This window comes from Drosophila subpulchrella, chromosome 3R, assembly GCF_014743375.2.
Source record: "Drosophila subpulchrella strain 33 F10 #4 breed RU33 chromosome 3R, RU_Dsub_v1.1 Primary Assembly, whole genome shotgun sequence".
NCBI lineage: Eukaryota > Metazoa > Arthropoda > Insecta > Diptera > Drosophilidae > Drosophila > Drosophila subpulchrella.
Window position 1 is genome coordinate 9,348,906 of NC_050609.1, and position 27,870 is coordinate 9,376,775.

The 27,870-nt window shown below is 36.8% G+C and overlaps 1 protein-coding gene across 37 annotated transcripts in view; it reads right to left on the reverse strand.

Annotated features, from left to right (window-relative positions):
• Nucleotides 1–27,870, reverse strand: part of LOC119545834 (calcium-activated potassium channel slowpoke) — a 50,008-nt gene that overhangs the window by 10,045 nt on the left and 12,093 nt on the right. For 5 of the 37 annotated variants that reach the window (XM_037851775.1, XM_037851773.1, XM_037851763.1 and 2 more), the window contains 13 exons: nt 27,103–27,261; nt 26,793–26,904; nt 26,354–26,505; nt 25,873–26,040; nt 24,399–24,490; nt 14,416–14,526; nt 12,310–12,415; nt 10,187–10,339; nt 9,722–9,877; nt 7,829–7,941; nt 6,621–6,779; nt 6,308–6,384; nt 5,620–5,655 (listed from right to left, as the gene is read on the reverse strand). In XM_037851775.1, the coding sequence (XP_037707703.1) occupies nt 5,620–5,655; nt 6,308–6,384; nt 6,621–6,779; nt 7,829–7,941; nt 9,722–9,877; nt 10,187–10,339; nt 12,310–12,415; nt 14,416–14,526; nt 24,399–24,490; nt 25,873–26,040; nt 26,354–26,505; nt 26,793–26,904; nt 27,103–27,261 (1,594 nt within the window). Of the gene's footprint in view, nt 1–1,046; nt 1,071–2,312; nt 2,364–3,447; nt 3,520–5,619; nt 5,656–6,307; nt 6,385–6,620; nt 6,780–7,828; nt 7,942–9,376; nt 9,490–9,721; nt 9,878–10,186; nt 10,340–12,309; nt 12,416–13,780; nt 13,887–14,415; nt 14,527–19,274; nt 19,367–22,076; nt 22,169–24,398; nt 24,491–25,872; nt 26,041–26,353; nt 26,506–26,792; nt 26,905–27,102; nt 27,262–27,870 lie in introns of all 37 variants that reach the window. The other 32 variants (XM_037851774.1, XM_037851766.1, XM_037851783.1 and 29 more) reach the window with 20 other exon arrangements.

Below are 27,870 nucleotides of genomic sequence, written 5' to 3' on the forward strand. Positions count from 1 at the left end.
GCCGAAACTGAACAAAAAGTGTTCAAGATGGTTGGGAGATGGTTTTTCGGGATTCATATTAGGGTATTTGCTTCATAGAATATCGAACAAAACATGCAAATAAATATGAGTTGGAACAGAACTTGTGATGGTTATCTTACATTTATACAAACGGGTACAAAATTTATATAAATATATAGAGTATACATAGGTAAAACGGTAAACAAGACTAAGCAAGCATTGGTATAGGTATTTGGGGATACAAACCAAATCGGTTAAAGCTTGAAGCATTATTTAAGCAACACGCTGACTAAGTGCGGATTACAAGCTGAGTAGCAAGATGGTTTGGCAATACTCTAAATATTCATCGGTAGCTTTTTTGGCTCGCTGGATTTCGGTATCCGATTTTCAAAGCACTTAATACTTAGACTGCTATAACGGCTAACACCCACTTCAAGAACAACGTCAAACGATCTCTCCAACTACGAGTTGCACTATCTAGTTTAACCCCTGCTTCTTCTGAATGGGGTCTGAATTTAACGATTATAGTTGGTTAGCAATTGAACTGCATGGAATTTTGAATTTTCTCGCTTTCTAATTGATCCCCTTCCCCTCTCCTGTTCCCCGGGGGGATTGGTGCAGTGCTCGGGGGGATGAGGAGGAGCTGCTTGACTGCCGCTTTTTCAAACTTTTATTTTGGGTGTTTGTGATTGGATGGTGGCCCTAATCATTGGCTCAGTTGCTTTGCTTTCTCAAGTCATTTATTTTTTATTTATTCATGTTGGTTTATGCATGGTAAAACAATAACTTACGATAGGTCTAATTTAATGGGGTTCTCTCTCTGGGAAAAACCGAAAACAACCAAAACTAAACCAAGATACAATACAAATCACGAGAATCGAAACGAAAAACGTGCACTGGCACATATGAGGGGGAATTTATCGAAAACTCTAGTAAATTCAAATAATAATGAAACGTTTTAGACAAGTACAAATGCGATTTAATTAGAGTATTTCTGTTTTTTTTTTCGGTATGGATATACAACAGATTGAGTTAGTTTGACTTACTTGACAACGAGTATTCATCGTCTTCTACACACACACACAGAGACATATAAATAGGAGTATTTATTGTAGTTGTAGTAGTTGATACGGAACACGAATGTGTGGGTAGGGAAGTACAATAGAAAGATGATAGGTTTACAAATCTGATATATTATATAGAAAGGAACATAGTCCGGACGCAGAAGATAGTGTTTGTATATTTTACAGAGAATGTGTGTAATGTAGTGTGGTGTTGGGATATGCAGGTCCTCAAGACCTTGTGTTTGGTGTTTTATGGAGTGTCAGTGTTACCATTTAGTATATCATATAAAGAGGAAACTTGAAGTATTTGTTGGTATGACATAGTTAGTTGTCCTAAGATACGTGAACAGTTAGAATTTGTATCACGAATAAACGATACTATACGACATGATACGATGCGATACGATAGATACAATACACAATATGTAGTTAACGTTTGTACAAAATACTTTACGATATACGAGTACGATAATTATGTAAGAGTATGAGTTATAAGCACGCCGACTCGACTTGGTAACAAAATGGAAACAGTATGGATAGTATGGAGTTCATACGAAGTATGGTCACTGAATATGTAGTATCCAAATGGTTGATTTCCAATATTAACTGACTCAAAACGAAGTTTGGTTCTTTACTTTACTTAGTTTACTACACACTCACACGCACACTAAGGTTAAAGTTGAATATGAAAAAGTACACAATTACTAGAACGAACGAGTAGAAACGAAACATGTAGGTGTGTGTGTGTGTGAGCGAGTTATTTTGAGTAGTGCGTTAGTGTTGGAACAGGGGGCGGGTGGTTCTGGGGGTGGGCGGGGCCAGGGGCTCTGTGTGTTTGTGTTTGTATTCGTGTTTGTGTGGCTGTGTTCTGACAAAGATTGATTGATTTTCGATTGTTTGGCTGCCTGATTGATTGGCTTGGTTTTTGATTGGTTTGCTGAATGGCATATGCAGCTGAACAGTAGCAATTAGAGTTAGTTAGTTGGTAGTTAGTTTGGCGCTATAAACATGTAATCAAGCTTTTTACTTGGTTGGCAAGAGAGTCTTTTGGGGCAGATGTAATGGAACAATTTTCGTTGCCAATTGGATATCATGTGGGGTTTCGTGGTTTCTGGTTTCATGTTATGAAATGTATGTTTTGTATGCTTATCGGTAACAGTAGTAGAGTAGTAGTAGAGACAGAGACAGGATATAGAGAGATAGAAAGAGACAGAGAGAGAGTGAGAGAGTAGAGTAAGTTATACGTACTTGCACGCCCAACCATTTGTACGGCTCGGACGCCTTTCCGGAAGGTGGCCACTGTTTTTGTTTCATGAAAACAGAATTTTATAGGATTCGTGTGAATAGGTAAATGATGGCAAGGTAATGAATGTTGATTTCAATATAATTTAGTTCATCTTCATCTTCTCGCAATCTTCGTATGCTTATCATTGGAACATCATTCAAAAAAATGATGATTAAATCAAAATATTGGAAATTAAATACTCTATAACGGAAATCATAAGTAAATCGCACGGCACACGTTGTACTTGAACTTTCGGTAAATATATATGTTGATATATTCATATGTGGTATGCAGTTTATGATTATAAATAGATATATGCAATGTATATAAAGAATATATACTAAGTATGCTTTCTGCTTATTATGACATTATACGCGCTTCTCGGGCGAACCAAACCAGAAATCGTAGCAAAACTAAGTTATTTCTATAGTAAGTAATGTTATATTTATACTGAGTACGATAGAGAGAACGATAGAGCGATAGTAGGGAGCAGAAGTACCAACTGAAGAAAAACTGAAACTGATTTCGTTGCAGTTGAATGACACCTTATTCCCTGTTTTCCAATATTTATTTTACCCAATTCCTCTCAATCTGAATCATAGAGTCTATACTTTCTTGCGGGGATTCTTTGGCATTTAGCAGCTAAGAGCTTTTCATGGGTTTTAGCATTAACTAGGGCACACAAACGTACATCAATTGTACATCAATTTAGTAATTTTGATTTAGTTTCCAAGTTCAATTAGTTTTAAAAGGGCGACCATTATTTTTAGTTCAAATTTGGCATGCCAAATCTTGGGAGCGCTTACCAAAGTCTTAACATTTGAATATATACATTTCATGACAAAGTATGTTAAAGTGGAAATTTCATTTAAATCTCCTATTAGACAAACGGACATATTATATTTATACCTTTTTTAAAATAACACATTGGTTATCGCTCGCATTTCTTTTAGATTCGTTGGATTAGGAATGGGTTTAGCAGCAACAAATAAATCTTTTGGCTTTGTAATATAAAAACGGATATTAATATAGGATAGAGCGCCGCAAATCGCAAATAATCGGTTGGTTTCGTTTGTGGAAATGGATTTGAAAGCGTACCCTCCATTGTATTCATCACCGATGTGATGCCTTGGTTGACCATGCCCGTCTGCATCATAATCATGCCCACATCTGCAAGATGGTTACGTTTTGGTATTCAGATAGACACTCGCTCATACACACAATCAAATGCATAAAGATCAGTTAAATATAACAGGCCTGGAGATCTGGGATCGGATCGGGATTGGTTCAGAAACTTAAGCTCTAGGCACTACGAACTGCGAACTGCGAACTGCGAACTGCGCTTCACATATATTCAGCTGCAACATTGGATCCCGCTTCGCTGGTTTAAAGCCATAACGCAGGCAACGCAAACTCGGCAAACTTACTAACTACTTAAGAACATTTCCAGCTAAGTTGGGGTGTTTACAGATTAAGATTTAGATTCACAGAGTATAGGTAGAGATTGTTTAGGTGTTACGCTACATAGAAACCAAATACATAAACGTCGGTTATTCTCTGGTAACGATTTTTGTTAACTTCTTCCGCAACCTGATCTAATGTTATTTACACTTCTTCGCTTTGCAGCTACTTGTGGTTATATACAATCGCGTTAGAAATAGATATAAATGTAAATAGAGATCTGTGGGGGAGGTAAGTGCCACGCCAAGAACACAAATCAAAGGAAAAGTGTTAAGAGGATTCGTGAGGACGGCGCAGCGTTTCAAGAACTTAGGTCTACCGGTAAGTATTAAAGATAATTTAATTTAATCATAAGTATTAGGAAGAGTATTTAAATTAGAGCTGGATGCTGCAAAAGTGAGTCAAAATTGATCGAAAATAGAGTATATTCTTTTTATTAAACATTTTTTTTTGTATGGTGATGGTGTGATAAAATGTAAATCGATTGTTGTGCTCATTTCCATGCACTTATTTTGATCTTGTATTATTCTCAACACATAAGTATAAAGTACAAAGATTAAGAGGGAGTTACAGAGACAGAGAGAGCAAGAGCGAGGATTAGCGAGACAGACTTTTAAAAAAATTGTGCAGTTTCAGGGTTGGAATAAAAATTGTTCATCAAAAAGAGGGCTATTAATGGAGTGAAATTTATAAAAAATATAGATGGTAAAGAGGTATTCATGCCGTTTTAATGAAATACAAAGCTGTTAATCGATTTGCAAAGAAGTCTTTAATTTGAAAATACTTTTAAAAATGGAGAAATTATTTTTTAAAAATTTAAATATTTTGAGTGGCGCTTGCCACTTATATAATTATTTGTCATTGATCAAATGTCATATCAAATATCGCAGATTCTCCTTTGTATTTCACCGCTTTGGGCTGGCATATTACTCATACGGCCCGTAAAACACAAAAATCACTTGTAAACGCAAAATCGTAGGTGTCAACTATCATGGTGGTTTCATCTAATGTCTTTATTTTGTGATGGTTAAAGGAAAAGCGAAGAGTTTGGTTAACATTTCTTGCTGGTTGACTGTGTTGGCAGTAGTATGGTAGGTAATCAAAGAACTGGGGTTGCATATCGCACAAACATATTTACAAGGTCAATGATACGTTATGTATTTGTGTTTTTTCTTTTTTTTATCCTCGTCGAATGTATAGGAATATATAGTTAGTTAATCGTTATAGGTGTGGGTGTATTTAACTGTTACTTCGTGGGTTACAAGGAGGCGCATGTCAAAACAAACAGTGACCAAAATAGAACTGCACATGGGCAAGATAAACGGGCAGGACGGAATGGTTCGTTGTTCATATATATAATAGTATATGCTGGTGGGTGGTTATGATATCGGAAACGGTTTTATGGTCGGGGGCTGAGCACAAAGGACCAATGTTTTGCTTTGCAATATCGTTTCAAAAACTAAAGACAAACAATCAAAACCAAAGGAAAAGTCTTGATTTTGTTGTGCTATTGGTAAATGTGAGGTGCTGACAGGAAAATCGGTTGGAGTCTGGGTCTGGGAATCGGGACCTTCGCTTTGCTGTATTCAATGTACAAACAAAAGGTAATGGGGAATATGCAAAATGTACTTTATACAAAAGTTGGAATTGTAACTGGAATCGGTATTGGTTTTGGTATTGGTATTGGTATTGGATAAAACTTCAAAACTGAGAAGTGTTTGTGTGGTTTTCAAGTGTTTCGGTTTTTGTGGGATACTTGAGTGTGTATTCTTTTAATTCTTGGGTTATTCGGTTTGTAGCTTGATTTACCTAAGTCATCGAATTTGCTCCTGGGCTGAACAGTCACTGTGGGACAAAGTTATGGCATTGGATTGTATTATTTGGTATTAAATTCGATTCGATTTCGGTTTAATTGGTTGTATTTGGTTATGTCACGTTGCAAGTGCGACACACACAATCGCACACACACGTATGTGCGAGGGTTGTTCGAACAGTTGCAGCCATGACAATGGGTATTGTTGATTCGGTTCGGTTATGCATAGTTATAGTTATAGTTAGTTGTTGTGGTTGGTTGTTGCAGTTTTTGGTTTTGAATTCATTGAGAGCGGGCCACACGCGCCAACACACATACATAATAAATATATAATAAAAAACATGGATATTTATGTATAAAAATATGTAAAAATATACGAATAGTTTCATGGTAGAGTGGTTAAATATTTAGATATTCATAAAGGTTAGAAAGATTGCGCCTTATACCTAGAATCTGCCTCAACATTCGCTAGGTCCTTCTTACAAACTAAAATCGAGTGGTTATTTCCTATCGTTTCTGTTTGGCTTACTCGACTCTGGCTGTCTTCAAGACGTTCGATTCACAAACGAAACAACAAATCAAATACATATTGAAATCAAAAGGGATAAGTTAAATTAAATTCATAGATACATAAGGACGCTAAGAGATAGTTTTGGGTACAATTTGGTACAAAGGTTTGCTTACAGTTTTTGCATTTGCATTTCTTGATCAGCGTCTCGTCCTTGATGTCCTCATGGCAGGCTTTGCAGTAGAACCAGGCACTGAAGAGTGGGATTGAGTAAATTGTAGTTTAATATATCTATCATAAAATCAGGCTTCTTCTGGTTGGCACTTTAAAAAATATTTCTACTCGGATTTAATATGGAATTATATGGAATACAAAGTCTTAAGATATTTTATTTTCTGTAGGATAAGGTCCTTATTTCGATGAGATATTATATCTTTATAATAATGATAACCAGAATCGGCCTTGTAGACCTTTTGGGTGACCTCTTACCGCTTCACCTCGTCGGCACTTTGTGCTATGAAGAAACCCTGGGTGTTGGCCTGGATTTTGGCACCCCTTGGGTTTATGGAAATCTTGCTGTCCGCCCCCTCCTCGGCGCCCTTGATCTCGATGGCCAGCAGCAGGAGCTTCAGCTTGGAGAAGCACAGTCTAAACGCGGGGAAGAGGGGAGTTAATCAGTCCCTGGTCGCCCGATCGCACTTCAGCTTAGCCTAGATTTGCTTTACACGTAATTGAACCTAGTTTAGTATGCTACAAAGGTGTAGTCGAACTCTCTCAAAACAGGGCATGCTCTTTGTGTGAGTGTGTGTGTGAGTGGGTGTTTGAGTGTGTGTATGTGTCGTTGTATTGGTGAGTGCTCTGAAAGCGTACACTTAAAAAAATAAACAACCAAGACGATTGACAAGTCAAAAAAGAAGGCATGCTAGGCAAAATGCTTAAGTAGGTAAACTAGAAAAAATTATTTGGTTTTAAAAAATTTTCTTTACAGAAATCAAATCTACGGACAGTGAATCATCAGCGGTCCATTGCCAACTAGGTTACACTCTAAAAAACATTCTGCACATGCAATGGGTTCGGGGTCGTAGGTGGAGTCACAAGTGGAGCTGTTCTGTGGTGGTTCTCTAAAATTATTTGCAGTGTACGTGTCTGACGCTCTACGAATCGCAGCGAGCTGAGTTCGGAGTTAGCAAGCGATTGTGGCGATCGGATGCGGATTATAATTGCGATTACGGATAATATACGGTATACGATATACGGTATACTATATACGGTTTCAGATGCAGTTTGAGCCAATTGAAATGAGTGTGGGTTTAATATACAGGTTGTTCAATGCGTTCGCCCTCGAAAGGTTAGTTCTCGGGTTCTGGATACTGGTGGCTAGTTTCGATCTTTCAGTGGCTATGGATCTAAAGTATGGGTTTTTGAGTTTTTCGAGATATTTAGATGGCCAGAGGTGGGGGTGGGGAGAGGCGACAAACAGTTGTTTAGTTGTTGATTGTTATTATGAGGAAGGAGAGTAAATCAAACGGAATTGAATCAAGTTGGTAAATAATAGGAAAAAGAATTGGTAAACAAACTTATTTTGTACAATGCAAAAAGTTGTAGTAGTAGTAGTAGTAGAAGTAGTAGTATTTTTTATACAGTTTGCATATAATTTGTTTTTATTTTTTCTCTAATTTCTCATTTTTGAGTCTTACTCGCTGGCTTGTGGGAATGTCATGCCGGTAAATGAAGGTGATAGGGTTTCGGTGTACATCTCACACCCTGTACCTTGAAGATAATCATTTTGCCAGGCCTGTGTGTCTGGTGACTGAAAGTTAGAAAATGGTTTTGTTGTGGTTTGCATTTAGTAAGTTCGCTAAAGTAACTACGTGGCGCATTATCGGTTTGTTCTAAATTGTTTGTTTGTCTGTTTGGTTTTTCGTATTTGGTTTTGTGTGGCTGTGGCAGGTGGAGTAGACTAGCAGAGAATTTTTGGGGCAGGTCCTACGCGTACACATCTCATAGCTGGGGCTCTGGTAACTGGATTCTGGGTCATCTGGGTCTACGGCACACATTTCAACAGCGAGTATCGGTGCTAAGAGTGTGTATTGCATTTTTTTTGGATTGTGCTTGTTTCTGGGTCAGGCATTGCATACTCTGGCATTGGCTTTTGGCTTTGGCTTGGGCTTGGCATAGAAATACTGCTTCGATCTCTGGATATTGTTCATTTTTTGTTTTGGCATTCGGTCTGTACACTTTCTGGCGAACTGGCGAACTTTACAGCATTGAAGAAGGCACGAGCATTGGGGTGGCATCAAGACTCAACCGAACCGAACGTGTGTCAAATGAGCAGAAATCAAAAGGTCGAACTGAAACCATCAGGAACGGAAAAGAACCAACTCAAACTAAAATGCACGCTGCAAACTTAGAACTGTTACTGAGATACAGATAGATAGATAGATAGATTTAGATAGAGAGAGAGAGATATTCGGAGCGATCCGCTCACACAGATACCATACATTAGCGATTGGGTGTGTCTGTTTGTGTGTGTGGTGTTTGTTTGTCCTCAAATAAAGAGTCGGTCAAACCGACTGGGCAGTTTTGAAGTTTGCTTTTGAAAATGAAGGATAAGAAACCATATTTTGTATTTGCAAACACTGAAGGCATTTTGAACACTTAGAACACTCAATTACACAAAGAATTTGCTTGAAACAACGACTAATTTTCACAGTGTACTGTTTGGCAGGTGTATTTTTGTGTTTGTGTGTGTGTGTCTGTTTCTTGTTTGGAAAATCAAAAGCTAAGTTCACTGGCAGGCACATTTACACGTTGCAACACTTAGATCGGTGTAAACGTGCCGGATATTCGATCAAAAAATAATTAAAAACAACCAACAAAAGAGAGATTTACAACGACGATCAGAACTGAGTGAAAACAAATAACAATGTGTTTACTTGTGGTGTATGTGAGAGTTGTGAGGTGTTCTTTCGGCCCACAGGAAACCCAATTGTGATTCTCTACTAAATTTATTTATTCCCGAATCACTATTGGGCTCCAGCTTGTAGGCCGAATATATCATATGTTGTTCATGGTGTACGATATTTTGTTTTTTTTTTTTTCGTTCAACGCTGCACGATTAACAAGTAGAATAGAGTAGGGAGTAGTAGATACGATATAGTATTTTAAAGTTTTTTTTTCTGGTACGAGTATTACGATATAGCTTATGGTTGGAAAATTGGAAAACTGCCAGCTGCGTGACTTACTCAGTGGCCTGAGCAAATGGTATTCCAATAAATGTGGGACTCAATGTTTCAGTGTACATTTCCATGCCAGTGCCGCGCAGGTAATCATTTGTCCAAGACTGCATGTCTGGCGACTATGGGTTAGAGACGTAATTTAGAGACATTTGGATTGATAAATACGGTAGGTTAGAGGTACACCCCACATATTGCTTGCCCCCATGGGCGGAACATTGTCAGCGGTTCTGTAATCTGTAAATCTGGAAAATATCTAACTTCCGGCCTGCTTTCACTGGGCGCCAGTAGTGTGAGTGTGTCTGGTATATCGTTGGTGAGTGGCCTGATCTCTGGGACTGCATCCCCACTTACCGTCTTGAACGATCTCATGGCGAACAGGTTGGCCATCATGGTCGAGAACCCGGGCGCCAAGCAACTCTGCGCAATGAAGCCCAGCTTCAGTTCGGCCAGGCAAATGACATCGTCGCCCTGTTTCCAGTCCCACGATGGTATGTTCAGCAAGTACGCCTGGGGATTGAAATGGGGTTAATAAGAGTAATTTCAAAAATAAATAATAAAAAACTATGAACATTAAAATGATCTTAGGAAATCATTTTTGATAACTTACTTTAAAAACTAAATAAATTTTATATGAATTCATTTTCAAAGGACTAGGGGCTAATACAGATCCCACTTCTATAGGTGTCTAAAATTAGGCAATTACAATGACGTCTTTCGAAAATAAACCTTTGGACTTCTTAGTTCACTATATATTGTTGCATACTTTTAGATACCTTAATAAATAATATCAAAATCATAGTGATTTCTATGACTCACCTTGTTATGGTACTGCATCAGCTGGATGATGACTCGAATGTCGTCGCTGTAGTTTTTGATCGAGATGACTCTCATGATGTTGGCAGCATCTTCTGCGTCGGGATCTTGGCAATATTTGTTAGCTAGCACGAGGCAGGCGTCGGCTTCATGTACCTGGATATTCAGGATTCGGGGGATAGGGAAGATCGAGATCGAGAGCAAACGATTAGCACTGGATTGTGTTGGTCAGCCGGTGAGCTTTTTATGGTCAGACTATGTCTATGGGCATTTGATGTTTGTCTCATGTGAGTTAGTTTTGTTATGTTGAACTGTTCAAAGTAGTTTGTTATGGTTCAGTGATTGTTATTGTTACTGTTATTGTGAATAAATATTGCAGAGGTGTCACGTTTAGAGCATTGTCCACAATATAAACAATTAGTAAGCGGTTTGGTTTACACGCACATCGACTGGACAACTATGGTACGAGTATGAGTACTTAAAATGTCACAGGTGAGTGTTTGTTTTCTGGCTCGATCTGGCTGCGATCGAGACCGTATATTGTTATCTTGCATATACATTGCGTACGTAGTAGGGTTCATTAAGGTACGAGTATTATTCATTAGCAGTGCCCACGAGGGGCGGTTGGGGAGATAGTAAGCGGTTGTACAGTGGCTGGGTGGGTGGGTTGCTGGACACAGTCTTTCGGTTTCAACTCCAAACTAAGGACACATTAAGAAATCATAAGGCGAACGCTCGGTGCATGGCTGTGGGTGGCAACGGGTGCTTTGGGGTGGGGCGGTTTATTACAAAAAACAAGTACACACAGGAATCGGGGTGATCGGGTGTACGGAAATCAAATACCATAGCCCCATACAACTGAAGAGCAACTTAAGTGGGCATTAGACAATAGATTAGCACTATCTATGTACAAGCATCTGTATCCGATTATAGACATGCAGTCTGCTCGCATGCAAAAGATAAGCTTAGATACGGTGAAAAGTAATAATCTATATCGCAACATCGCACTTTACAAGGCCAAGCGAAGGCTGCTCAAGACCGCCCGTTCAAGAGTTATCGATTAAGCTGATATATATACAATATATATTGATTAAGCCATCTTATATTGTATTTGTACACATTTATCTTGAATTTAGTTGAATTTCCCTACCAATCAATTGAATGTAGGTTTAAAGAGTCTCATAAATCTAGATATTTTTAAAATTTCCAGTTTGTGGTTTTCAATTACTTCCTTTAATATTTACAACCATCAACATTACCGAAAATTAAAATATTTGTTTTAAATTACTTTTGACACTTAAGAAGTTTTCTTAAAATGAGGAGATATTTATGTGACTCTTAGGATTTATTAAGCAAATATTTCTGTACTCGACTTGATTACAATTTTGGATTAAAAAAATTATACAAACGGGATCAAGCTTAACGTCTAAATAAATAGATTTACCTATTCAATAAATCTTATTCTCGGTCAAAAACATTAAACCCCTTATTTCCCTTAAAAAATGATTCGTGTCTTTTATAATCCATACTATACAGTTAACAATTAACTTAACAATTACAATTAAATACTTAGCACATACATTAATATGAAATTACATATACGTTAATAGTTGTTGGTAATGCGGCTTATAATAAAGATAAATTAAAATTAATTTATTTTGTTTTTATTTCACAACAATTTCAACATCAATTTACGGTGTTCCGTGTACTGCGAGTGTTTGTTTCGTGTATTGGCTTGCGATGCACAGTCTCTTTAGTTTTGTTAATGTTCGAATGGTTAGTCGAGTGCTGGGATCCGATGAATATGATGGTGTTGTACACTAAACTAAGTCCAGAAAAGGCATTATGATCGCATATTTCACAGACATTACACATACACACGTAAGTACGTACATACATTTATAAATAGGCAGGTTGTAATTACAATTGAGCGTTCGTTACATAAATAAGTACGTAAGAAGTAGAAGTACGCTTATTCTGGGATTCGGTTAACACATAATGAAACCAAAGGTCACAGGTCGAGACGAAAATAGACACGGAAAGGAATAGGGTAAATGAACGGAACGAAAGCAAACGAACAAACAAACATATAGAACGGATAAAATGAAAATACATTTTTGTTTTACCTTAACCCTCTGCAGATCGATCGGATTCATAATGGTTCCTTGGAAGAACTCCACGGTGGTAAAATGACGTTTGAACAAACCCTCAAGTTCCAAATCGGGTGGTTTACTTTATAATTTTTCGTTTGAAATTGTTTGTTTTTTATCATTTTGATTTATCGTGGTGGTTGTGGGAAAATAATACAAAGTTTTTAGAGTTTTCAATGATTCCAATGTACACAGAGTTTACGTAGATTGGATTGTATTCAAAGAAACAGAAGAATATCGTTGCATGTGTGTGGGTTGGTGTTCGAAACACAACAAACAATATACAGATAAATATATGATTGTGGTGCGATTTTCGGAGTCCGCAAATATGCAAATGAAAAAGAAGAAAGTAGAAACAATGCAGACAATTGTTGAAAGAAAATCTCCAAGCCGAAGGTGCAACAAAAATCGTGATTCATTAAAACTAAACTGAACTAAAATCGAAACTTTGTATTCTCCTTACTTACATTAGGTCTATGCTCTAGACAAAAACTCTTCTTAAATATCTAATTAACAGTACTTATCTAAGCTCTCAAGACTAAATAAGTTCTATGGGAGTATAAAAATGGTACGGATATATTACAAAGGGATTATATGAATTAAACTTTTGGTTACTACGATTTTAAAAATATAAACGATAATAAAAAGTGTAATATTTGTAAGCTTTAGCTCGATTTTGGATAAAAAGGAAATATGAAAAAATTCAGCTAAGAATGTCATTCCATTAAGCGGGGTAAAAATACTTTAAGCCAGGATGAAAACGATAAGACAAAAGGATAAAGTGAAGGGGATTCTTAACTAAAATCTATCTAAAATTATATTAACATCATATATCACGAAGCTCTGAGAGGAAATTTAAAGAAAACGCTTCTCTCGAAAGCCTCATCAGCAGCAACCGGAAACCATTAATAATATTGCCATAATAAAGCTATAAAATTGCAATAAAAATAAAATTAATTGAATTGTTCAAGTTCAAAGTGAGAGCGAGCATAGATTTATGGCGTATATAAATAGAACGAGGAAGGGGCGTGTCTTGGTTTTGATTGCTGTGAAAGGTCATCAGCGAAAAGTATTCAAACTTTTGTTTTCCGAATCGGAGGGCAAACAGAGTGAAGTTGCATCCTAGCTGTTGAACAACTAAGTTGTGGGCGTGTTTTTTGGCCACGGGCACAAAAACATTCACAGGGTATAAGTATGATTTGCATGTAAGATTCGCAGTTGTTTTTTATGTTGTTGATTTTTTCAAACGTTTTTTCTTTGGCTGGGACACCTGATATAAGGGACTCGAGTAAATCGTTTATCGTTATTTCTGCGTGTCTTTACTGGTTTCCATGTGTGTCTCTGTGTCTGTAGGTGTTCGTGTGTGTCTGTATCTGTGACTGTGTCTGTGGTTGTGGCTTTGGGTGTGGGTGTGGGCGTGGATATGTCTTGGTGTGTGTTTGTGTACCTTGACTCGCTCCAGGTCGACTGCGTTCATCATAGTGCCCTGAAAAAAGGCCACTGTGGTATAGTGACGCTTCAGCAGTCCCTCTAGCTCCAGGTCAGGCTCTTTGCTATTTGGTTTATATTACATTACATGATATGGCATATATATAGTTGAGTTTAGGCATTAATAGTTACAAAGTGAACGAAAAAGGTATTTCGAAATCATAGAACACAACATTTTCACTGACTGTGTGATTGCAAGTCGCTAGATTAATGCAAATACTTAAAATAGTGCCTTGATCTAACTTAACTGACTGGGAATTGGACTTCAAACTATGGAGATAGCGGTCAGCAGCAGCTATTTTTTTATACTCAAGGGGTATTCATTTTTAAAGATTAAAATGACAACTTTTTAAGTGCAAATACCATTGCCTACTTTACAGGGCCGCCGCTGACCTCTAAACTCTTCATCTTTTTAACTGCTTAAGTACTGCTCTAATTATATCTGTTTCTGCTGATTTTATTTATTATAAACTCAATTGAAAACACATTTATCAAATAATAAGTCAAATAAACAACGACACAACAAATTAGCAATACGATTGTAAACAAGTTATTCTTCTGCTTAGAGGCTAATTGGATTCTGGATGGACTTACCGATGGAGAAAGACCACTTCGACATCGACATCCTCCCGATCTTCGTGGAGAAAGTCCTTCAGGAAATGCGACACGGACTCGTATGTTATATGACCGCATACCACAATATGTCTTGTGGGTGGGGGTGGGGGAAAGAAAAATAGATTAGTTCCTCGAATTGGCATCGATTGAAACGATTAATGCAACAATTTCACTTAAAAGCTAGTGTGGAATGCACTGAAGCTCTGTACATGTGTGACGTATGTAAATGTGTTGAATGAAGTGTGTGCGTGTTGCAGTGTTTCAGTATTAGTGTGCGATTAAAGCGGAAAGAACGAATATTGAATTTAGTTCAAGTCATTAAATCTTAGGCCGAATTATTGATCTCAGATTTAATCACATTCCTTTGATCTGCCATGAAGCCAAGTCTATAATATATAGTACATATACTGTCAGTGTCTTTGTGTGTGAGTTTGAGTGCTTTGAATGTGTTCGAATGAGTGCATGTTCTTCGGTGAGGTTATAGATTCGAGTATATTCATTGTTTTGTATTTCTGTATATTTCTTTATATTGATTTATGCTTTGATCGGCTTGTATTATTTATCAACTGCTTGTCGTTGCCTTGTTATGGTTATCTTTATGGCTTGTCAGTATTATTTGGTGGTAAAGTATAATTACTTTGCATTTTCTTAGAAAACAAACATTTATCAAAATTATACAAAATACACGAACTCATAATAGGAACTAAAAAACTGAAATGATAAATGCAAAATGCATGAATTTAGTCTGCTACCCCAGGGGCTTGTACACAAATCAATCAATGGCAATAAATCATAAGACACAAAATGAGGTTCTTGTCGCCGCATTTTCGGCACTCTGCGACTGCAGTTCGCCAATCGAAATGATAAGTATATAAACGATTATTGGAAATCAATATTGTTCTAGGTAAAGGCTTAGCTACGCACACCATTTCGGTAGTAATCAACTTACATGCATCAAGTAAAGCATCAAAAGTAGTCAGCAACTGGCCAACGCATTTTTTTTTCTATATACACATTGTATAATACACTACTCTCATTCCAAGTATATTTACTTCTACAGGTGCTAGGTATACAATAGATTATTGGTTTGGGTATTTGCTGTAGTCACAGTCATGCAATCAGGCAGTCAGGCAAACCGGGCAGGCATTCTTCCCATACCTAATAAAAAGTGAGTGTCAGTGCCACTACACATGCATACTTCTACGTTTTTTTTTCGAGTGTTGGATGTTTATGAGGTTGTGATGTTGTGAGATTGTGAGTGTGCGTTGAGGATCACGGAACTAAATCACATAGTCCACGAATACTATACACCTAAGTGTCTACAAAGTCAAGAAGAAAGTCAACGTATAAAATCAATCGTCCAGAAAGACCGAAGTCCTTCAGAAAAAATCCATATTTAAATTAATAGAGTGGGTCTTTTGTCTGTATAAATATTTCACATAAAGTCAGTAGTTTATCCAACGGCACAATAACGATTAAAAATTCGTCTCGTCTTCTAGAAAAATTCCAAAACAATTTAATGATCAATGTCATGACTGTGATCTGTTTAATGTTTCTTGTAGATCAAACCCGGATGCAAGGCTATACAAGTGGCAACTCTTTTTACCTCTACGGTGGCATTTAAAATTGTGCTCGACTAGGTCGCTAAAAAGAAAGAAGAACTTCAATTTGCATTTAACAAACAAACGAAATAAATGCACTACATTCGATTAGTTCTTGTGTTGCTGTTTTGTTTTCTTTTCATTGCTGCAGCTAAAGAAACGAATGGTGACATTTGGAATTAAGTTGATATTTTGTTTTTTTTTTTTTCTTGAAATGATATAAATATAGAGTGAGAAGGTTTAACATTTGATGCCTGGCCACGCATTTTTATTGTTTTTGGTTTTTCATATAGAATTGCTGCTCAGAATGAGAAAACATAAATAGAATTCAATGCGACAAGTCTATCGCTCAGAAATGTGCAATGAATGTGAGTGGGTTTCGAGGAAATCAAAAACTGTGGATAGGAGAGATCTTGAAAGAGAGAGACAGAGTTACAGAGAGACAGGAGATGTGTGTATGTAGAGATTTGGAAGGGCTCGGATACGGATACGATGGTGGAATCGGGTTCAGTTACGGATGGTACACTCAGAACTCTTAAACGAGCAATTGATACGGTCCTGATCGGAGGTCAAGGTCCCTTCGCTAGACAACAGAGTGTGGTTTGCTAACAGGGGCCGCGTGTTCATACAACGATGCAGGTCTGCTCATCCTAGACCTCCTACCTGATCCTGATTTTGATTTGATCCTGATCCGAACAAGGTGGGCAAAGGAAATCATATGAAATCGCCGAGCGCATCCATACACAACACTGAGTTTACGAGTTTACAACACTGAGTGGAGTGGAGTTACAGTTTCATCCGATTCGAATCGTATACTCTATGGGTCTGTGTGTGTAGATTATGGTTATTTATCTCTTTATTGGTTGATCATACCGTTGTATTCGAATGTTCGTTGAAACAGAAGTTTGCAAAGAGGAAAATATCGAAATCATAACGAAAAAGAGTAGATGTGTGTAAATGTTTACAGATGTATCGCATATAGCATATGGTATATAAAGATTGTCCAAGAACTACAACGGATAACTGATTGAAGGTTTGAAGAGAGAAAGATATATATAGAGAGACAGAGAATAAGAATAAAATATGTGGGGAAGATATATGGGTTTTATTGATTGATAGGTTAAGTTGATTCGCTTTACACACACATAGATGATTCCGTTTCTCAGATGACAGCTGCCTGTTGGTTTTTGTCAAGATGTCAAAGCCAGTTCTTAAGCTGTGTGTTCTAATATTGTACATTTCTAGACAAAAATATTGAGCAAATTGAAGTCTTCCGTGGAAATTGCTTGGTATTTACAAATTGCTGTCTGTACTTGGGGAGAAAAAGTCTATAGAGAGTTCGACTCTATGCATGTGTGTGTGTACATTTTGAATTATATGGATTCTAACATTTACTTATACAATCGAATCAATATTATTATTATTATTATTGTATTTAGTATGCATTATTATCGTTCAATGTTAAATCGTTTAAATGGATATACATATACGCATGTATATTTATTTATGTATATAGATATATATATACGAGTTTTACGACTTCGATAGCAAGGACTATATAGACAATTACGATAATGTAACACAATAATAAACACCAATCACTGATTCACTTCAAGGGCTAATACAAATGCAAAACGAGGCTAGGATGATATGGCATACAGAAAAGAGACAAACTTAAGAATATACGCTTATTGAATTTCGATTAATGCCAATCATCAGCTCTGACTTCACACTCGCTTGGTCGACCTGCAAATTACACGTATGTATCCAATTCGTTTCTAGGTGAACCAAAGGGAAATAATACAGTATATACCCAAAAATAGAACACGATTAAGCCGCGTTTTCGGAACTGAAGAAGAACGTGCAAATCAAACGAAAATATAGGAGCTAAAAGAATTTAGGTTCAAGATCAGGATGTACGAGTACGATATAGAGAGTAGAAAGTAGCAGAAGAGTAAGTTGATAATTTGGCGTTCAAATTCAGGATGTAGTATGGAAACTCACAACAAGATAGCATTTGGTAGTTAAGAGTACGCACATGATATAGTAGATACACTCAGAACAGTATTTTAAGTACGAAACAATTGATTGTATGTGGTACGATTCTCAAATACGATATCTGCAAAATGCCAATTCAAAGAACACAAAAATCAAAACTGGCAAATCAAAACGCAAAACGATGGGCGAAACGTAAGTAAACGTAATGAAACTATATATATATATAACATAACCCTAAACAGCGCCCCATTTCCAAGGGGGTGACGTCCTCAGTTATGTTTTTGGGTACATACTACGTACTGAACTACGTAGACACGTTTAGATCGAAAACGATAAGGAAATCAACTGAAGTACAACCAACGCAAAATGAGTTATTCGAGAACTAAAACATATACTTGTTGTTCTTTTTTCATATAAGCAATATGGGTATTTTAGTTAAAAATTTTCTTGTTGATTTTTCCTTTTTTCAATTGTTGTGTGGGTGTATTTTTCCTGTGGCTGTTTCTTGTTGTTGTCGTTGTTCTTGTGACGGTGAGTGTTTGATCGATTAAATGTTTTGAATTTGGGCTGGGTGATTGATTGATTGATTGGCTGATTTTGATTGATGTCCTGGATAGTTGGAATGTACAAATGTGCTGTGTTGTCACTGTTGTTTATGTGTCGTCCCGAGCTTGCCAAGCGGTCTTACCGGGCGTATGAGTAATATATTGTATGTTCGCTTGAGTTGCTGATGATGATTATAGTGATTGGTGGCTTGGTTGGTTGGTTGGTTTGTTGAATTGGATTGGCCATGTTTGTGGTGGCTTTGTGTGGATGACTTGTGTTAGTCTAGTGTGTATATATTGGGATTTGTTTTCGGTTTCTTATTTTGTTGAATCAAAATCAAATTTCAGCTACTTTTCCACACTCGCAAAACGTTTGGCATGAATGAAGCGCAAACTAAAAGTAAATAGTCTCAATTGATATCATTTCATTTTGTTTATTCGACTGCTTTTCGGCAGAAATTTCATTTTGATTTGGTGTTTACTTTTGGAAACATAAATACTCGTTGTTGGTTAGTTTTTAATTTGGGGGTGACTTTAGGTTGTTATTGGCTTAAATTTATGATTGGTATTTTATTTTTGTGGTAGTAGTCTTATTGTAGTTGTTGTTGTAGTAGTTTTTTATTTAATTTTTGGTTTAATCAGTTTGTTGATTAATTGTTTTTGATTGATTTTAAGAAAATTTGGTTTTTCTCACCTTCGCCCTTTTTCATTTTTTAATGTGCCCCCATATTTGGCTCTTGTTCCAATCAAGTCTATAATCTCAGGTATACAACTTGCAAAAATCGCCTGTTTACAGTATGAAAGATAATGATGACAGTGAAGTATTTTTGTTCTATTCGTTTTGGATTGTTGTTAAACTTAAATAAAAAGCATTACACAAATTTCGTTTGACACAAGACAGAGACCCAGAAAGTGGCCCGAAGGATCGACAGAGAGGCACACAGATCAGATGGGTAGAGAGAAATAGAGAGTATGAGGGGGTTATATGGGGACGACAGACTCGAAGAAGGACCCCTATATAGTAAGTACATGATATAACGGCAGCCAAGTGGATCGATTCGGATATCTGATTGCTGTATCGCCGCCCTTGGTGGTTCTTGTTGTTCTAGCTGTTGTTGTGGCTTCGTTTGACCAGACTAGAAATTATTATAAGTATCTTCGACCGGAAACAAGGAAAATCAAAAGCACAGTAAATGAGATCAAATAAACAGAAGGTATGTAACAAATTGATCTTATTATCTTCATAAATCGATAGGCCGCTTCGACGGCTTGCAGCTAGTTTCTTATGGCTCTAATGGTTTCTTGGGGTTACGTGTTTTGTGGTTAGATTACGGAATATACATATAATAAACATATTCAAAGACTAGGTGAAGAGATAACGCCTATTTATAACTCAGTGCCAAGTACACACGCACACACATTGACTTTCAACTTCATCTTTGTGGTGGGTTTCAGTTCCTAAACTCAACTACGACTACTATAATCGGGTGATTCTAACAGACTAAACCGCACATATGTGTGTGAGTGTTGGATATCGTATCGGGTGGGAATCGGTTCGGTACGGGAAAGAGTTACAGATAATGTGGAGACATGATGCTGATACTGAATACGATCAAAGGATACTGCAACTCTTTACTGATTACAAGTATACAAATATCAATTTTTATCTAAGTGATGATCATCGTAAAAACATATTTCAGCGACCAAAAGACGCCGGTTTCGTACTGGTTTCGTTTCGTTTTTTAGTTTTAGTTTTATTTTTATGCGTGGCTGCGGCATACAAAGTAGGTGCAAGCAAATTAACGACTTTGAAATATAGATGATTAGATTGATTGATTAGGTAAGGTGTGGAATTAGTTTCGTATTGGTATGGTAAATAAATTACAAGTAATCGATATAGTATGTTGGATAAATTGGAATTGCAAAAATTGTAACTACTGCAACTTTATTTATGTATGTATCGCATATAGGAACAAGTGGAAAACATATGGAAATCATGTCTGAAAATCAAAACTCTATGCGGGAACTAAAGCAGCAACTGGGTGTAAGTGTATTTCAACCGAAAAAAGGAAATAGAATGAAACCAACGCACAAACGAATTAAACAGTTTAACAAAAATGCATTTCGATAACTTAGGGAGAAGCCAGTAAAAATAATTGGTTTATATTCTTACATATGTATGTAATATTGGTTCAGCGCTAGTTTTGGAGCTTAACACTTCGAACTTAAAAACAATGACGCAGCTGAAGTTGCATAAAAACACGCAATAGTGGCTCTGGTCTATATGTACGGTAATAATCAAAATTCAAGGAAAAACTATACGGAAACCAATGGCGAACTCAATAATTACACATTTCAAATACAGCGAGTCTAGCCCTTTTCAACTCTAACTCGACGGACTTCAAAATCGCCTGGGGAACACTTTCAAATACTTCTGTAAATTGTTTTTTCAAAATGTATGGTATTGTGATAATTGAGTATTGAATGAATAGGTTTTTTGTTTGTTTGTTTTGTAGACTACCAAAAGTTTGAAATGTACATGCTTCAAATCGAACACAAAAAATGCAGGAGCCCATCAAGATAGCTTTGATTAAATAGCAAAAAGACTTTTTTAAAATTTACATTAAGGATTAGTGAGAAAAAACGATGGAAAACGGCCCACAGATTTCGAAATTTAGACGACAAAAAGTGTTGCATGCCCACAGGCACCAAAAAGAAAACCATCTTTTCCAAACCCCGATTCAATGGATTTGGGCGAAAATTCTTTGATGTTTTAAGCCGTTTATGATCTTTAGCAAATGATCTCTCTAACTAACAATAAGCCTAATGAAACGCACGCAAAAATGAAGCCATAGTTTTAAACAATAAGTATAATGTGTGTAAACGACAACGAGAATTACAGAAGGATTTGACAAGTCAATTACATAAATTATATCTTATAGAGGGAACACCGTTACTCCCTTGACTTAGTGTAATTTTTGCCATTATTCTTCGAATGTGTTTTCTTTTTTTTTTGTTGGTAAACTAAATACAGACACATGCCGCCAAGAAACCAATGCCTTTCAAGTCCTAATTTTTTTTTTTTTTTCATTTAATTTGTATTTCTTTGGTTTAGCTTTATGAAAATAACAAATCAAGATATATACATTATTTAATTTGGTCGCAAACCCTGGCAAACAGTTCTCTTTTTGCTCATCTGTTGCCCGTCAGAGTTTGGTATTTTTATGCAATTCCAGGTGACGTCGAAAAAATGCTCAAGAATAATGTGAAAAGTAACAAAACAATAGAAAATAATAAAAAAAAAAAGCTGTTGGTTCATTGACTGAAGTTAGATAAAGAATTTTGAAATACAAATAGAAGTCAAGACTCTTCGATTGCTGCGGTGTTTTTGGTATTTGTTTGCTTTTATAATCATTTCTTGTTTATCTTATTATTTTCGTGTTGTATAGTTTTGGTATTTTCTCTTAGCGGTACAGCCAGCAACGTGTTCGTGTACCTTTTTCTAGGATCCTTGCTATATGTTCCACCATATTTGCTTCTTTGGGCGGCCAGTTCAGTGATTTCTGGTATCCAACTAGCGAAAACGGCCTAAATTCAACAACACACATACACATTTAGATTGATTGAGAGGTGCCAAAAGAGGATTCAGTTCAGTTTTTCAGTATTGCTGTATTTCATTTATCGGTTGGTTTTTATTTTGTTGGTTCTGTTCTGTTGGGCTAACAAATTTTTGGTGTGTGTTAGTGTGTGTGGTTTCAAAAAAGAAATGGACAAAATTATTATGCGTACAATTGTTTGGGAACATATCAACGACGACGTTGACGCTGACGACGAAGAACAGTGCAGAATGGGAACCGCTTGACCCGCAATTGACTCATACTTATATTCATATCCATATCCATACTCACTCCAGGCACTCACAACGCATTCACTCATGTATGTACACCGATTCACGCACTCAATCCGGCACTCACTCCAACAGATACAGATACTTTTAGGCTAATTGTACATTACATTACACGATATATCGCCACGATTTCTCGTTCGCTTGTCGTCAACGGCATCTATTTACTGTACTCTTACTTGGATACATCTAATAATTTACATTTGTAGTTTACAATACACGATAGTGCTGGGGCCTAGACAGAGACAAGTTTAGGAGTCAAGATGTTCGTGGAGAGCAAGATCCCTCTTGAGTTCATTTGGAAATCTTATTGGTAGTGCGCTAGTTATTACGCTATTGAAATACCGTACTTTGTACAATCCTAGTTACGTTTTACTATGAGTAGTTAGGGGTAGTTACGCCTCCGAATCTTTGGATTCAATAAGTTAGTAAGGTGATGAAAAAGCAAAACTTCGGTCCACCGAATTGCTAAGGCACTCCCATTATCAGGATCGAAATTGGGAAATGCCTTTGGGGTGAACTTCACTATATATATAAATGGACCAGCGAGACTGACAAATGTAGTTATATATTTAATAGGAATAAAAAGGAAATATGAATTGAAAAATACATATTGCAAAATATGTGGCTGGAGTTTGCTCTCTTCAAAAATATACGAATTGTATTACGTGTCATGACTTTGGATAATTTAATTAATTTTTATCAATGCGTGACCGATGCTATTTTAGGGACATGTGTTGTAAATGTTCATAAGTGGGGGCTCTATAAATCTGTGTGGGATGTGGTACAACAATGCGCCTAAATAGTTTGCACAAATGCTTTAGGATATCGAAATAAATATATATGAACCTTGAACTATTGCAAATTGATAAACGCATATCTTGTATCATAACTCTGGTGTTAATTCGAAACGTTTAAAGCATGGCAAAGTATAAGTGTAAAACGATAGTTAATATCTTGAATAAAAATGTTTATTCTGGAGACAAAATTCAAAAGAAAAATGGGTCAAAATTAACTCACGCTTGCCTACAAAGTGATTTATTTGATAGACATTGCCAAAGAGTTCAATAAAAATGTTTAACAAAACGAACAAAATCAAGGAAAACGCAAGAACCAAGGAAAGTAAACAAATAAAACTAGAAAACAAAACCTAGGTAAATGGAACATTAAAATGTTTAATGACTTGTACAAATAGATCAATGTGTGTTCGAATCTGCTAAATTGTCTCTGACTGCGAGGCAACAAAAATGGTTTAAAGTAGAATAAATAAACACAAAAACCAAGTAGAAAAGTAATGATTAAATTGTACTTTACTTTTATTACTTGTTTGATGATTTAACAAAAGTCATATATATATATATCTGTTTCGGGTTTCGATATACTTATTTATCAAGGAACAAAATAGTTAAAAACGGACGACTTAAGAGTCGGCTGAACTACTTTTTGATGCGGGTAAGTCAACTGTATATGCGATCATAGAGATACAATGAAATTAGGGAAACAAAGTGAAAGGGTAACAGACTAATTAATTTATCGACTTCAATCAATATTAAGAATTTGTGATTTTTCTAATTGGAGTTTAACTTTACCCTAGATGGGTTCAAAATACTAAAATGTGTGTTCTTTACAAAAGTTTTCTTTTGTACTTCAACCGAACCTAGCTCTAGGGATTTTATTTTATAGAACTGTGTTGCAAATTCTTCAAGATAATAGTCCTCAACAAATCTTAACTCCTCACTTAATGCATTTATATATGCTGATTAGTTTTATAAATATTTTCATGTTATACTTTTAAGTTTATTTCGATTTATAATTTTAAGTGGTTTATTTTTAGAATGTAGCTTTGTGTTTTTCACATCGAATGCGTTTATAATGTTTTTTTTTTTTGGGTTTATTATGGTTTTTATAGACTACCTCTTTCCGTGTTCTCTTTTCAGTTCACCGCCATACTTATTGCCACTACCGACGAGTTCAATTATCTCCGGTATACTGCTGGCAAACATTGCCTAAAATATTCCATTGTACACGAAATTAACAAAAATCAATTCAGCAAAAATATATATACTGGTTAGGAGATATTAAGTGATTGTGTCTTAAGCTTAGTCTACGTAGTTGTTATCATCATATTTCGATTACTTGCACTCGGGCATAAAAGAAAAATCGGAAACGCAGAAGGCTGTTTTGATGGGTTCGAAGTCAGGCCAGGACATTCACACCCAAAGGATATCTAGACCTAAAAGCGATTTGGGTTCGGTTTGCTCTGGATCATTGGTCTGGTCCATTGGTTACACAAATATGCGGCAGCCAGCATTAAAGCATGCAAGAACATTAACTTTTGGATATAACATGGATGTATTCGTAAAGCTTGTGCCCTAACCGACAGATCCCTAGAAAAGTCCTGACTTTTGGCTGTGTGTGGTGGGTATTTCTGGTGTATTTGGTGTCTACAAATCTTCCATTACAAAAACCAAACCATATCGAAAGTTTCAACTCAAAAGTGATAAGGTAACTGCATGCATAAGTATCGATTATGGGAAAAAAGTATCGAATGGGGCTGCGTGAACGTATGAATCGAGTGCCCCCAGCTGTATATACGACATCTTGTGGATATCGGATGGATACATTGAGTAGATATATCCGGGCGTGTGTGAGAGTGTTTGTGTTAGAGGTCGGAAAAAGAAAACGCGTTAAGCTCGGGTGATGAGTTAAGCTAACGAAACTTTGGGAGGATAAACGCAAATACGAAACTCAGCCACAAGGCCTCAAATAAAGTTCCATAATTCAAAACTTGTGCAGCGGTATTAAGTCGTTCTATGTATTTACATAACGTGGCATGTACATAGTAGAAATGCAATTAACAAATGTATTGAGTATTAAGTCTATAGTTACGTAAGAGAGAGGTCAAAGGGCAACGGGGTCAACGCATGGTTACTCTATGGTTACGGCTAAGAGATTTCGAATTCAGTATCGATTATAGAGTATAGAGTTTCGAGAGTGCTACACTCTGACTAGTACTGGTACTGATACTGATACTGGTCTTGCTTTGGCTACTCAACTATGGTTTCTGAGCACAACTGTACTATTAAGTAGTAGATTAGGCGGCAACCAAAACTTAAATCATTCACACACTTCAGCACTTCCAACCCCGCAATGGTCGGGCCTAAACTCAATGGGCATCGAGGCGGACAGAGATAGGAGAGAGAAACATTGGCTACATCTGGATAATATATCGTATACATACGTACTCGGTTAGAACTAAAAGAAGGCTTAGACTTATCAGTATGTCTGCTGTGTGTGTTCAGACGGGTAGTTTGTTTCTCTTTTTATCTTATTAAATTGTGTTTTTCTTTTATTTTTTGCACTTGTGCATTTTGCTTTGCGAACTTACCAAGCCGACGAGCAGAAAGAACACGAGAAATGTTCTTCCCAGGACAGTCTCACAGTAAACGTCACCATATCCTACCGTTGACATGGTCACAATTAGGAAATAGACACAGGTCCAATACGATAAACGATGAGCATTATTAAAATCCAGCGGATCGCCAGAGTTCTCCAGCTAAATTTTAAGTAAATGCAAATGCAATTATCAGCCGCATCAGTGGATCAGGTCATCAAAAGTCCATTCGATGGGACACTCCATAAACACATCGGTACAGATATAGTACATATTGGGTGTGGGGTATCGAAAGTGCCCGGTTTTGGGCTCTGTAGCAGGCTGCAACGCGGCGTATACGTGATATTCGTACTGGCTGCTTGCACACATTGCAAACCCTCCACAGAGTGTCACACACACGGACACAACCGATCCCTATGTGCTTGTATGTGTGTCGAGTGTTTAAGTGTGAGTGTGCGTGTGTGTTTCTACATACCAGATGTATAATGCCCGCTGCTGTTAACCACACGGATATAAAAATTGATACTAGTTGAGCCAAGCGTATGGAGCTCGATGTTTTTAGTACGTTTAAATATTGTAAAATATCTGGAACAGTCATGAGACGTAGCGCTCGAAGAAATCGAAGACCTGTTCACGATAATACACAAGGTATATTCACAACTGCTCTTACAGGCGGATGTTTCATGTAGAGTAAGGCACATTGCATGCATACAAATCGATCAGGACACTTTGTAGGTCTTCATGTGTGGCTGTTACTGTATTCTGTATATTATTGAGACTATGTGTGTGTGTGTGTGTGTGATATAGGGATATATCAATCTTGATCAGCACCGATTTGTATGCATATAACATTTTTGGAATTTCTGATAGGATATTTTATGATAGGATAATTTAATAGGGTTTGTTTCGCTTACCGATCCATGTTCGATCTAAATATATTGATACGAAGGACGGGGGTATTGTAAAATAATCTACAAAACTGTACATTTCTAACATAAACCAAAGCTTATCGGACGCCGCTATGAACTGTAAGGAGATTGTCAGATTGAAAGAACAAAAGAACAAAAGAATGTTTAAGAATTTATCGCATAAACCAAAAGATCAAATCATCATCGCTCCAACCAATTGATTCAAATAATTGTTAAATCAACTCAGTGTGTGCGCTGGTGTGGTTAGTATGTCAGTGTCTGTGTCTGTCTGTCTGTTTGGCCGTCGGCAACTTACTCGTATAAAAAAGTAAACCATAAAAAATATATTGAATGCGAGATCGATCTGTTGAGTAATGTTGTTACTCCACTTTTGGCATCTTTCGACTTCTTCGCTAGATGCATCAACAAAGTATATGATGAGGGATGCAATGCTGAGTATAAATACGAGTACGACCTGGAAGGAGAAGGGGGAAAAACATTAGTAAAATAAATGTTATCCATAATAGCTCCTTGAATTTAATTTTGTAAATTCATAAATGCCTCTTTAAACAATTTGTACTATTTTTCAGAACAAAGAACTCATTTAACATCATGCCTTGCATAAGTTATTTTGCCTAAGAGGACATGAAGTTCATTTCATAACTCATAAATTCATTGGCTGTTACAGAATAAACCCACTCACAACAGCCTCCCAAATATGAACAGCTGCTACATTTCTGTTTCATAAATCACGGCCTTGTCAGATGACAACCGCATTCGAACGCTCCATTGAACTTGCGAAGCCCCCACTCCCCAAATAAAGGAAATTGGAAAAGCGAAAGGAAAATGGCAGGCCGAAGGAAAAGTATAATCGGAAATGGTCCTTTCTCAAAGGAGGATATGGAAAGGGGGGTAACCACAGTAATGTGAATTTTTAATTGCACACTTTGGCACAGGCCACGAACTCCGTTTCTCACGGCTCATTTGATTCATGGCGAAAAACGAGGACGTCCGGCCTGAAAATGCACGGCTGCTGGGGCAATTAGCCGGGGCACCCCGTTGATAAATCTGCGGCAGTCATGAA